Raw genomic sequence first — 13,369 nt, 5'->3', positions numbered from 1 at the left:
TTTCCTGGTTTGATGTATTGTTGTGTGTTGTTTGTTTTGCTTAAACTTGAGGGTCTCATATGCTTGTGTGTATAACCCAGTAGATGGGAGGACGGCCTCACTAAGTATTTATGATAATACTTACGCATCTCAATTGTTGTTTGTGGTGTGCAGGTATGTGACGTGGAATCATGGCGATGAGGAGGAGGATGAACTAGGGTCTCGTTTGTGTGTTGTTGGTCTTTGTTATATTGTTTAGGATGGAACCTTGGATAGAGATATGTTAGGTTGCTGGATAGAATGGATAGAAATGCTATTGTATTGGTTTTGTATTATTGATATGTTTCCGCTGTGCATGTAATTGGATGTTGGTTTATTATTGGTTGGTTACCGGGTGTGGGTTGGTTTGTTTAATTAAGTAGTATGGGATACTTAATTATATATTGTATTTAATTATTAAAAAGAAAAAAAAAAGGTCGGGTTGTTTCACATCTGGTCTTTGCTTGAAAGAAGACATCTTGATTCTCAACTCATCTGACATTGCATCATCATAGAAGTGGTTTAGGAAAGCCACTTTGACTTGTTGCCAAGATGTCAAAGATCCAGCTGGCAACTGTTTCAACCATTGAGATGCCTCTCCTGCAAGTGAGTAAGGGAAGAGTTTGCAAAAGATGTAGTCCTCAGTTACCCCATTAGCCTTGATGCTAGTCACTAGATCCTCAAAATGCTCAATGTGATCCAAGGGCTTCTCATTGGGCAAAGCAGAGAAAGGTCTTTGCCCAACTAGTTGAAAGTACGCAGGTTTCAACTCAAAATCAATCCTCTGAAAAGGGGGAGAAACAATAGCAGACCGGTTCTCATACACTAGATCAGCCCGATTGTAGTCAGCAATAGTCCTGATCAGATCCCTGTTGTTCTCCTGTCGTCGAACGGGGTTCTGTACGTGGTTGGCAGCTCCACGCACGTCTGCAGGTGGGTGTCGATCGATGCCACCTGGTTGGTGTCGATCGACACCGTCGACACCATCAGCTGGTTCGTCGACAACAGCAATTTCAGCAATCACATTGCCCTCAGCATCAATCTTTTGGCCCTGCTCATTGCGCAAGTGGCCCTCTTGATCCCTCAAAGCACCATCCTCATCTCACATCAGAATGATTGGATTAACCATCTTCAAGGATTTGGCTGCTTTTCTGTTCTCACGCTCAAGTTTTCCCAACTCTTGGTTTGAAAGCTTCAGAATTGGACCAGTCTTGTTGCTCCTTGTGTTAGGCTTATTAGGCATACACCTGAAACACACAAGAGAGAAGAAAACAAAAGCGTGTTAGTTTGAAAATAAAAAGAAAAATTTAGACAAAATCAAAAACTCAAATCTAATGGTAGATCAAAGAGTCCCCGGCAACGGCGCCAAAATTTGATATGCTCAAATTTACCCTAGAGCTACTCTCTCAAATTAAGAGATCACTGCAGTACTTAGGGGTCGAATTCCACAAGGACTCAAGACTACACAATAAATTATAGAGTTTTATAATTATGCTAAACAAATTGATTTAAATAAAGATAAGCAATGCAAAAATATTAAATAAAACTGTTGTAAATTCAATGGATCAAAAAGCTAAGCCTAGGGAATTTCTCAGGAAATTATGAAATATTAAATCAATCAATAAATTAGGATTCAAACAATTAAGAACAGATCTAGAACTCTAAACACTTTTGTAAATTAAATCAGTTCTCACTGCAAATAATATCTAAATTTAAAACCAGAAAATCCAAATCTCTTTGTAAAATTCTAGGTTAAAAATCAGCAATAAAATCAAGTTTAGATTGTTCACAAAATTATTAAATCAAATCTCTTTGCAAGAAATAATTTTGCTCATCAAAAGGTTTTATCAGGAAAATCAATTATATTCTCATATCAATTTATTTTCCTAAAGTATTAATTCTAGATGGCCAATCAAGGATTAATATGAAGAACAACCTAAGATGAAGATCTAGATAGATAATGAATCCTAAAGAACAGATCTAATAATTCATAAAATCCCTGTGAAAAACCCTAAACCTAACAAGCAAACTACTCAGACATAATCAATGAAGAACAAGACATCATTCTGAATAACATGCAATTGAAATTAAAAGAGTAAGAAAGGAGTTTAAGAATTCTTCTCTCAAAGCAGTTCAGATCTCTCTCCCAAAATCTCTCAAAATCTCTCAGGGTTGCAGAAAAATAAAACTCTCTAGAAAAAGACTTAAGCGTTTGGAAAACCTAAAAACTATATATATATGTCCTAAAACACGTTAGGGACTTATGTTGCAAATATGGAAAACTTTGGGGCAGATTTGTAAAACTTCCAAATTTGTGATTCTTCATCACCTAAAGAGGGTGTCGATCGATGCTAAGGCAGTGTCGATCGACACTCCCTCTCTGTTCTGACTCCAAGTTCTTTTCCTCCGAATTATTGCTCCAAACTGATCCAAATCGCTCCACTTTGCTCCATCCATGCTAAAAACCTGTAAAGACTCAACAACAATCTAGAAACAAATGAAAAGACACTAAAAGACTCCTTATATCATGGTTAAAAACCACAAAAACCATAATATATCAATCAGTTTGCTTTGTCTCGCCTGGACGTCGAGTTAAATTCATGATTTTTTTATCAGATTTGATTTTATAACACTAGTGATTTTTATATTTTAAAAGATTGTGTATCTGAAATTTATTTTTTTTTCCTTAGTACGAATTTGAATTTTTTTATGAGATAATATTTTAAAAAGTTTTAAAATCTATACTAATAAAAGTAGAAGCTATAAGCTCCTCAAGCCGTCCACATAGGATTTTAAACAACCTATCGAGATTTGACATATCACTTATTAACATTTTATACAATTTCCACAAATTTCTCTATTAAGAATTATTTTAAACAATCTATCATGATTTGACATGTCATTCATAAACATTTTCTAAATTTCCAGATTTTTTTAGAAAAAGGAAAATTTTAAATTTATGGAAATAAAAGAACTATGCACAATATCCCACATCGACTAAAAAATTTTTAGACAATGGTTCAGAACCAGTATAAATAGATTAATATGCTTCCAACAACGAATGAGCAGGAAAGCTTGATTTATCAGGCGTCCAAGTTTAAAAGTTTTATTCGGTTTGATCCGGTTTTTTATTTGATCAAATTAAAACTTTATAAAGTTTGAAAAAAATATTATAATATTTAAAATTTTTAAAAGTTTAAATATTATAAATATTAAAACTTTTAAAAGTTCTTAGCTTTTAAAAAGTTTTTAAAAGATATTATAAATATTGAAACTTTTTAAAAGGTTCAAATTTTATATTTCGAAACCTTTTAAAAGTTTAAAATATTATAAATATTGATGTAAAACATAAATTCTCTTATTTATCTATGTTTGTGCTTTTTATTTCTTATGAGCTGTAAAACATATTTTTGTGTATCATTTTATAGATAAGTTGATATTCTTTCATTAATTTTTTTATTTTTGGGTCTAAGGAAGAAGGATTGACATCGCAAGACCTTGATTTGATGTTTTAGTCAAGTTTTGGGGTTTAAAAAAGAAAGATGGACGACAAACACACATATTTTATTAGCTATACATAGGCATGACCAGGGTTACGGTTGTCACGGTCACGGTTTATTAACCATCGGTTATGGTTAGAAATTTTGTTTAACCTTAACCATAACCGTTTAATAAACGATTACGTTTAAATACGGTTCTAGTTCAAACGGTAACAGTTATATTACGGTTACGGTTATTTGATAATATGATATGGTTGATATTATTTGATGATATAATATAATTGATATTATTTATTTATAATTAATATGTTCTTATAGTGTACTAATATTTATATATATCATATGATTCATATTAAATAAATAATTATTAGTATATTTTATTATGTTTAAAAATTATTATAAACTAAGTAAGGATTTTGATTTGACAAGTTTCTAAACATGTGGATCTAAAACCAAATAAGTATATGGATGAAATTATCAATAATTGGGTGAATGTGTTGACTATGCTGGTCTTCATGAATTTCACAAATTTTATGAGAAAAGAAATGATTTTTTTCTTGGAGTTTGATGGTTTAACAAGTTGTGTGGTAGTATAAAAAAAAGGTTTTTCAGTGGAAGAATGTGAAGAAGTTGACGAGGAAGAAGAAGAAAAAGTGTATAACGAAGAACCAAAAGGTAAAAGTAACAATGACAATCACCACAAAATTTGATAATGAAAATGACAAGAAAAAATATGAAGAATAAAAAAACATTGAATAAAAAACACGAAAACATAGGTGGTAGCGATCAATTAAATATGAAAACGAGTTAAATTCATGATTATAAAATTTTTTCGTTTTTCTGGTGGTCAAATAAATGGTTTAGGATATGTGAGGTCATCATTTTGATTTGCCTCGCCTGGATGTCGAGTTAAATTTATAATTTTTTATCAGATTTGATTTTATAACTCAACTGATTTTTATATTTTTAAAATTGTATATCTGAAAATTTTTCCTTAATACTAATTTAAAAAATTTTTATAGCATAATATTTTATTACCGTCATCAATCATATATAATTTTCATCAAAATATATCAAATAAACTCACACGTAGCATGGGTTCAAAACCTAGTCTATACTAAATAAAAGTATGAGCTATAAGCTCCTAAGCTGTCTACCTAGGATTTTAAACATCCAATCGGGATTCGACATATCACTAATTAATATTTTTTAAAATTTCCAGAATTTTCTATATTAAGATTTTTTTAAAACGAGCAATCGCGATTAGACAACTCAGTATTTAACAATTTTGAAATTATGTTAAATTTCTATATTAAAATACTTATAAATAGCTGTATTTACAACATCCCACATCGGCTTGAAAAATTTAGACAATGGCTGAGAACGATTATAAATAAGACTAATATGCCTCTAACTAAGAATGAACAGTAAGCTTGATTTATCAGGCGTCCAAATTAAAAAAAAAAATTAAAAGTTTAAAATATTATAATTATTTAAACTTTAAAAATGTTCAAAGCTATAAGCTCCTAAGGCTGTCTACCTAGGATTTTAAACATCCAATCGGGATTTGACATGTCACTAATTAATATTTTTTTTTAATTTTCAGAATTTTCTATATTAAGATTTTTTTAAAACGACCAATCACGATCAGACAACTCAATATTTAATATTTTTGAAATTATGTTAAATTTTGATTTTAACGTCCCACATCGGCTAGAAAAATTTAGACAATGGCTGAGAACCATTATATAAGACTAATATGCTTCCAACTACGAATGAGCAGTAAGCTTGATTTATCAGGCGTCCAAATTAAAAAAAAAAATTAAAAGTTTAAAATATTATAATTATTGAAACTTTGAAAAGTTCAAATATTAGAAATATTTAAACTTTATAAGATGTTTAAAAATATTATAAATACCTCCATAGAAAGATTAAATATTATAAATATTTAAATTCTATAAGAAGTTTAAGTATTATTAATATTTAACTCTAAAAATTTTTAAAAAGTTCAAATATTATAAATATTTAAACTTTATGGGATGTTTAAAAATATCATAAATACTTCCATAGATAGTTTTAAAACATTCAATCGGGATTCGACAAGTCATTTATTAATATTTTTAAAATTTCTAGAATTTTCTATTTTAAGATTTTTTTAAAACGACCAATTGGGATCCGACAACTCAATATTTACCATTTTTAAAATTATTATAAATTTCTATATTAAAATACCTATAAATAAGTGTATTTACAATTGTTGAGAACTATTATAAGACTAATATGCTTCCAACTATGAATAAGCAGGAAGTTTGATTTATCAGGCGTTCAAATTTGAAAATTTTAAAAGTTTAAAATATTATAATTATTAAAACTTTTAAAAAGTTCAAATATTATAAATATTCAAACTTTATAGGATGTTTAAAAATATCATAAATACTTCCATACAAAGTTTAAAATATTATAAATATTTAAACTCTATAAGAAGTTTAAGTATTATTAATATTTAACTCTCAAAAATTTAAAACATGTTTTTATGTATGACTTTATAGATGATTTGATATTGTTTCTGTAAAATTATTTTTTGGGTCAAAAGAAGAAGGATTGACGTTGCAAAATCTTGATTTGATGTTGTTTGAGTTATTTTTTGAGGTTTAAAGAAGAAGAATCGATGACAAGCACATGTGTGTTATTAGCTATACATGTGTTCATGTTACTTTCTCTATAAGTAATTTGCAATTTTGTATTATTAAGGATTTTGGTTTGAAAAGTTTTAATACGTGTGGATCTAAAACCGAATAAGTATCAGGTGAAAGTATCAATGATTGGGTGCATGTAGTAACTAAGCTGGTCCATGAATTGCACAAATTTTACGAGACGAGAGGCAATGATTTTGGTTTTAGAGTTTGATGGGTTAACAATTTGTGTGGTAGTCTAAAAAAAAGGTTTTAAATGATTATTCAGTAGAAGAATGTGAGGAAGCTAATGAAGAAGAGGAAGAAGAAGAGTATAGCGAAGAACCGGACGACAAAAGTAACGATGACATTTATCATGAAAATTTGACAATGAAAATGATGAAAAAGAATATGAAAAGTAAGAAAACAAGATGATTGTCAATTAAATATGAGAAAATAAGATTAATTCATGATTATAAAAATATCTTGTTTGTTTGATGGTCAAAGAAACGGTTTAAGATATGCTAGGTCACCAGTTCGATCCGCCTCGCCTGGACGTCCAATTAATTTCATGATTCTTTTGATCAGATTTGAATTTTTAAACACAAGTGACTTTTATATTTAAAAAAAAAAATTGTATCTGAAAAGAAAATTTCATAAATTATTTATAATTTAAAATTTTATATAAGCTAATATTTCATAACTGTCATCAATCACATATAATTTTTTACCAAAATATATCAAATAAATCTACGCGTAACGTGGATTCAAAACTTAGTATTAATAAAAAAAAGTAGAAAAAGGTACATAAACAGTTAATGAGTATATCTTATCTCCTAAGACTTACGTACAACTCATTTTGATAAACTCGCTTTACTTTGGCAAGGTCATTGATCTGAAGTTGAATTTATCTTGGTGGGTAATATATATCATAAGATTAGAAGTCGCTGACTGACCATGTTCAAGGCTGAGACACTCTTTCAACACTTGCAAAGCTTCATGAGAAGCTGCTTTTCAATAATGCTAATAAGTAGTATAAATCTTAGTAATATTGTGAACTGTGTTATAAGGTTGGAGGTAACAAGATGTTTGTTATAAGAGGAATCAAAAGAAGAAGAGATCTAGAGAGATGAGTGAATGAATTTTAGTGAGAAGCTAAACAGAAACTAAACAAAAACTTAGAAACAATAGTAAGACTTCTCACTACTACATATTTCTCTCTTATATGAATCCTATATATAGAGGGATGTGTTGTTAAATATTTATTCTCTTTATTTACCGGCTGGTGACAAGTGGTGAATCAAGTAAACAAGTGTCACATGCATTACATGAGAAGGGACACTTGTTGTATGGTTTACATGAAGAATAATATTTGTGCAGGTGATGTATACTCATACTAATTCTATAACAAGTAATATATTCTTTTTCCTTCGCGAGAAAAATAATCTAGTAATATTTTCTTTTTGAGAAAATGAAAATTAGTCTAGTAATATTTCGCAAAGTATATTCAAGATATTCGAGATCCTTCTATATAGTTTCAACTTCCAACGTTGGTTTTTCAAACCCACATTTTTCTCTTGTTAAATTAAAAATAAAGAGAAAAAAACAAAGTAAATAGTACTCTCATAACTGATAACAAGAGAATTAGTGTTGTTAAATGTTTATTCTCTTTATTTACCGGTTGGTGACAAATGGTGAATCAAGTAAAAGTGTCACATACATTACATGAGAAAGGACACTTGTTATATGATTTACATGAAGAAGAATATTTGTGCAGGTGATATATACTCACATTAATTTTATAACAAGTAATATATTCTTTTTCTTTCCCGAGAAAAATAGTCTAGTAATATTTTCTTTTTCAGAAAATGAAAATTAGTCTAGTAATATTTCCCAAAGTATATTCAAGATATTCGAGATCCTTCTATATAGTTTCAACTTCCAACGTTGGTTTTTCAACCCTAGATAATTGTGAAGTCTATAGTGTTTATCTTGTAAAATACTTTGACATTCCACCATGTATATCATAATGGTATTCAAGAATTGCTTTCAACGGAAACAAAGAAACTGATCTCTAAAGAAAAACAGAAGAAAAAGATAAGAACAAAAAAAAAATAAACCTCGACTACATCCCCCGTAGACTTAAACCACCAATTCGACAAACGAAAAAAAGAAAGAGAGAGAACCCTTTCTCGTTAATTTATTCATGAAGAGCAGGAGGCGATTTGTGTGGCAGTCTCCGGCCAAGCACAAAGCTTGTGAACAAATGTAAAGCTCTTGAGGGTTGTGCGTACGGTACCATATGAGCTGCTCCTCTCACCGTTGCGAATGTCAGTAGATTCCCATACTCTATCACCCATCCACCGACCTACCTCACGTCAATAAGTTTACAATTAGGTGTTGAAAAAATTTAAGTACAAAACCAAATGAACTACAAATTTTAAAATTTTAAAATTGAAACCTAATCATAACGTTAGTAATTTTTTAAACAATACATAAGCGAAGCCAGAACTAAAACCAAAACCAAATATAGTACAACCGAACTGAACAAGTCACTTAAAAGTGAAAATCAACTAAAATGTAGACCATAAACACATTCTTTGAGTATACCTAAAACATATGACTTAATTTAATTTACGTATTTAGTTTATTTTCTCCATATTTTATAAGAAAAATCCGAACCAATGGAAGCAAACCTATCTTCTAAAAACCTAAATTAATGCCAAAGAAATCAAACCAAGCGAAAAAAAAAAGAAGCTAGATGCTCAAGCCAAGGGCAGAGCATGCATACTGAAGGTTTTTTGTGGAACAAACCTGTCCTTTGTGGAACCAAGCTGCATAGGGCACTGTGGTGTTTAAGTAGAGATCATCTGCAAGTTCTCTTACAAGAGTCCTCGAACCCAAAAGTGGAATTACAGAATCTTCATCCCCACTGTATTTTATAAATTTGAAAAAAGAACTTTGTATGTAGTTCAAGAGGCTGTGAGGATAGAAAAGGGCCTAAAAGAAGGGACTTCGATTTACCTGAAGACCCAAACAGGGACTTTGCTCTTAACGATTCTCTTAAGAATTGGAAGTATGTTGGTGTTCCCGTCATTGTAATTGTAGTTCAAGAGGCTGTGAGGATGTGACACAAACTTAGAGTTAGATATTAAATGAGATATAAGATTAATTATAAGATGGTTCAAGTTCAAGTTATATATACCTGCTGCACATAGACCATTCATATGGCAGTTGAGTTCGGTTAGCATGGAGAGCCTTTTGAACCTCAGGAAGAGTTAAGTACAATTGCTCTTCATAGCTCATGCACACGTCCACCCCAAAACTCATCTTTGTACCCTAAACACCATATTCAAAGCGTTTTGTTTTAACAACATATATCACAACTTCGACGAAGTTTTTATATTTTCGTTTCTATATTAAAAGAGTTTTTTTTTTAATTCATAAAATATTTTTGCAGTGTAAAGTCAAACGCAAATATAGTTACTTTTTACATTTGCGTCTAGGGTGTTAATAAGAAAATAATTTTTTGTCCAAACACTTATATTTTGGGGGGTTTTTTAATTAAAATGTACTATATAATACTATGTAAATGTAAATGCAACCAATTAGTATAAGTCTTGGGGTAGACTCGTTTTTTCTTTCTTACCATTTTCTTGAGCCTGAGCTCTTGCTCAACGAGGGACGGGTAGCAGATATCGAGGAGTATGTCGTAGTAATTGACATATTGAGTGATGATGGTTCCAGCTTCACTCATTGCGGCTTCGCAGGGTTTGCTTATGTTGTGTGTACTTGAGAAGGAGTAATCTTCAAAGTCACATTGGTTCATGATGGTGAGTCCAAGTTCATCAGAGATCATCCCATGTGACCAGAAGAACTCGTATATTGCTGGAACATCCCGGTCAAGCTTCAAAAGCGGATTTCCTATCTGAATAAAAAACAAAGGAATCAATCGAAAACAGGGCTAGCTAAACAGAGATTTGAAAGAAAAAAAATTATATAATTCATATTGCTTACTGCAATGCCTTTGAGCTTGAACTTGAATCTACTTGAGGGTCTAGTGTTGTATTCGAGTATCACATCAGCTAGTTGAGGTATATAGTGTCCTGCATAGCTTTCGCCCGCCAGAAAGAGGTTTCGAGTCTTGAATTGTGGAAATTTTTCTAACCATCTTAACATGAACACCAGCATATCCTTGGCTATAATTTAAAACTCATCATTCAAGAATTAGTCTTTTTTTTTTCTGAAAACCTTGTTAATGAAACATGATTTCATCATTAGAAAGATTATATAATACCAGTGGTTTCATCGCCAGTGGTGTAATCAGAAGTTGTGTTCGAATAAGACCATCCTACTCCAGCCGGTGAATCCACAAACAACAGATTTGAGGCTACATCATAGTAATTAAGTTAACGTCACAAAATTTCTCATTTGTTAATGAAAGAAACTAGAAGAGAGGGGAAGAGACCTTTGTTCCAAGATTTGGGATTTCTACGGAGGCCACGACCATTTCCAGTAGGGTAAAATGGACCCAACTCTGTGAAAGCTCCTCCTCCAATGGAAGAACAGCCTGGTCCTGCATTTGGACCAAAAAAATAGTTAAGAAACTGAATAATTTTGTAAATTTAAAGCCAGAAATATTGAAATTAAAAGTTTAAAATTATGTAACCAATCAAAGCAAAATCCACTAAAAGATAGATAGTAGTCATTCACATGATAAATAAGTTTTTATATTTTCAAATTTTGTTAATTTTTATTTAAACCAAACCAAATTGAAATAAAAATTCAAGTTGAATGGAAATAAAACAAAATTACATATATATAAACTTGATTTGGTTGCGAAAAAAAAAAAAAAACTTGATTTGGTTTTAAATTCTATAAAACCAATATTTACAAATAAAGATACCAAAAGGTAATCATATAAAATTATAAACATTTCTTAAATTTAATTTCGACAACTTTATCCTATTGTCTAGATACCCAATTTCAATGAAAATCTACAAAGTTGAGAAACAAGAACCAGTGTCAGTAAAACAAACCTCCATTTAACCAAAGGGTCAAAGGCTTAGTGTGTGGTTGCTTCTCGGCTTCGACAAAGTAATAGAAGAGGCTCCGACCAGCTTTGACATCAATATCGACATAACCAGCGAATTGTCTGAATGCCACTTCAGGTTGTCCAGGCAGCTTTGTCACAAGATCTTCTTTTGGAAACCCTTCAGCTAAGTTACCATTATAACTCCACCACCACTGCAACGCCATTAGTGCTACTGCTACTTCTAGGAACCGCCACTTACCGCCCGCCATCTCTCTCTCTCTCTCTCTCTCTCTCTCTCTCTCTCTCTCTCGTTTTTTGTGTATCAGAGGTCTCTCTCTGTATTTTTAACTTCTGCTCTTTGTTTCTCTGCCTAGTGCACATGTATATTTATAGGCAAAACACTTCTTCTTCACGAAGTTACGTGTGATATAAAATATTTAATTACTGCAATAATTTGGGTAAGCAATTAAAATTGTCAGTATCTTTTTTATTATAACTTTTTATCTCGAATTTAATATTCTACAAAGTTGCAAATGTTTATATTTTACAAAGTAATATTTAGGTTTACAGATCAGGACATTTTACAATAAGCAATTAACATGATCATCTTAATCTTTAGAACATTTGCATCATGTTAATAATTTACAATTTTTTTTTTTGAAGATATTTTACAAAGTTAATACCATTTAGATTTATAGTTCAGGACACGTATACGCAGCGTATTGGTTTGTATTAATATTTTTACTGTGTTATTACCCGAATTCAAGTTCACAAACACATATATGTTACCTATGACTTATATTTATACTAGAACAAAACAACATTACGTTTCAAGAATATGTAGTTATGTACCTTTCACAAGATAATATTTGAACTTATTTAGTTTTATATGTCTCTTCTGAATACATAGAGTTTGAGATCACTCTCTAAAACCTCCTAAAACAACCGTACGTACGTAAGTACTTTGTTTAACACAGAAAGTTGTCAAACTCTCGTTTTATTCAAAAAAACTTTTTTACACATAAAGTTGTCAACCTTTTCATTTGTTTCACTCTTGTCTAGTATGAGTCATAATTATTTTTTACATTTTTTTTGGAGTTTTGGTTGGCAGAAAATGGCATAGATACACCATGGTCATTGTTGTTCGATAGTATACTTTTATTCCATTTCCTTGTGTCTTGCTTCTATCTCACTCTTTGAAGTTATTACAAACTACAAGATATCGCCTTGAAGCACTATCATCCATCCACCGTGATCAGATTTAATCGGACGGTTGTAATAATTTGTCATATTCAGTATTTTGCTAGAGTTTTCTAGATTATGTGTATTATATTGTTCAGGTGAAAATATCTTTTATGGATGCATCTTCTTCTAATTAAATTATTATATACTTCGGTAGTGAGATCATTTCATGTGGTCTTTCAATTATGATACGAGATTTTTAATGAAAGAATTACTTAGATGTACTCCAAAATTTGGTTTATTTTTAATATTTAACAATTTTTTAAAAAATTTTAGATATTTAGTATTTTAGGTATAATTATAATTTACACTTTAGATTAATATTTTATCTTAATTTCAAAAAATATTAAAAAATACATATTAGTAAACAATTTCATGTTATTATTGACAGTGAATGTCTGATTTATATTATTTCACGACTGAGTTATAATACTTAAAGAAAAATGAAAAACCTCAGTAGATTTATGTGACAGCTAAGTTATAATGCTTGGTGGTCGACTTATAACAATAAATAAGCTGAAAGTGAACGTCCGACTTCTATTACTTCACGGCTGAGTTATAATACTTAAGGGAAACCGAAAGGTCTCATAGATTCATATGATGGCTGAGTTAAAATGTTTCGTGACTGACTTATAACAAGAAATAAAAGTAAACAGCTGAATTTTATTATTTGACGGCTGAGTTATAATATTTAAGGAAAAACGAAAGGTCTCTTAGATTCATATGACGGTTGAGTTATAATGCTTCGTGGCTGACTTATTAGCCGTTTCATCCTTCCTCATGTTCAATCCGTAATCATCGAGAACAAGCTTCACAAGCTTGTCGTGTGTTGTTTCCGCATCTATCTGCACAACTCTACACCCTCTATCATCGGTGTTAAATATATATTTGTATTTCTATAC

General features: G+C 30.6%; 1 protein-coding gene across 1 annotated transcript; it reads right to left on the bottom strand.

The window, feature by feature from the left end:
* Positions 8,201-11,579, bottom strand: LOC104757929 (serine carboxypeptidase-like 44). The gene is made up of 9 exons (XM_010480721.2): positions 11,230-11,579; positions 10,659-10,766; positions 10,488-10,580; positions 10,208-10,389; positions 9,840-10,118; positions 9,396-9,529; positions 9,215-9,307; positions 9,005-9,122; positions 8,201-8,558 (listed from the first exon to the last, which is right to left on the bottom strand). The coding sequence occupies exons 1-9, from the start codon at positions 11,492-11,494 to the stop codon at positions 8,391-8,393; spliced, it is 1,440 nt and encodes a 479-aa protein (XP_010479023.1). The 5' UTR covers positions 11,495-11,579; the 3' UTR covers positions 8,201-8,390.

Source organism: Camelina sativa, chromosome 17, assembly GCF_000633955.1.
Source record: "Camelina sativa cultivar DH55 chromosome 17, Cs, whole genome shotgun sequence".
Classification (NCBI taxonomy): domain Eukaryota; kingdom Viridiplantae; phylum Streptophyta; class Magnoliopsida; order Brassicales; family Brassicaceae; genus Camelina; species Camelina sativa.
Note: the sequence above shows the minus strand (reverse complement) of the source record. Positions and strands in the feature narration are given on the sequence as shown.

Bases quoted from the DNA above. Each gene is read 5' to 3' on its own strand.
- LOC104757929 (XM_010480721.2), bottom strand. From the start codon at position 11,494: ATGGCGGGCGGTAAGTGGCGGTTCCTAGAAGTAGCAGTAGCACTAATG. The intron at 10,767-11,229 runs GTTTGTTTTACT...GTCCAAATGCAG, and splicing joins GACCCTTTGGTTAAATGGAG to GACCAGGCTGTTCTTCCATT. The intron at 10,390-10,487 runs GTATTATATAAT...TTTAAATTATAG, and splicing joins CACTGGCGATGAAACCACTG to CCAAGGATATGCTGGTGTTC.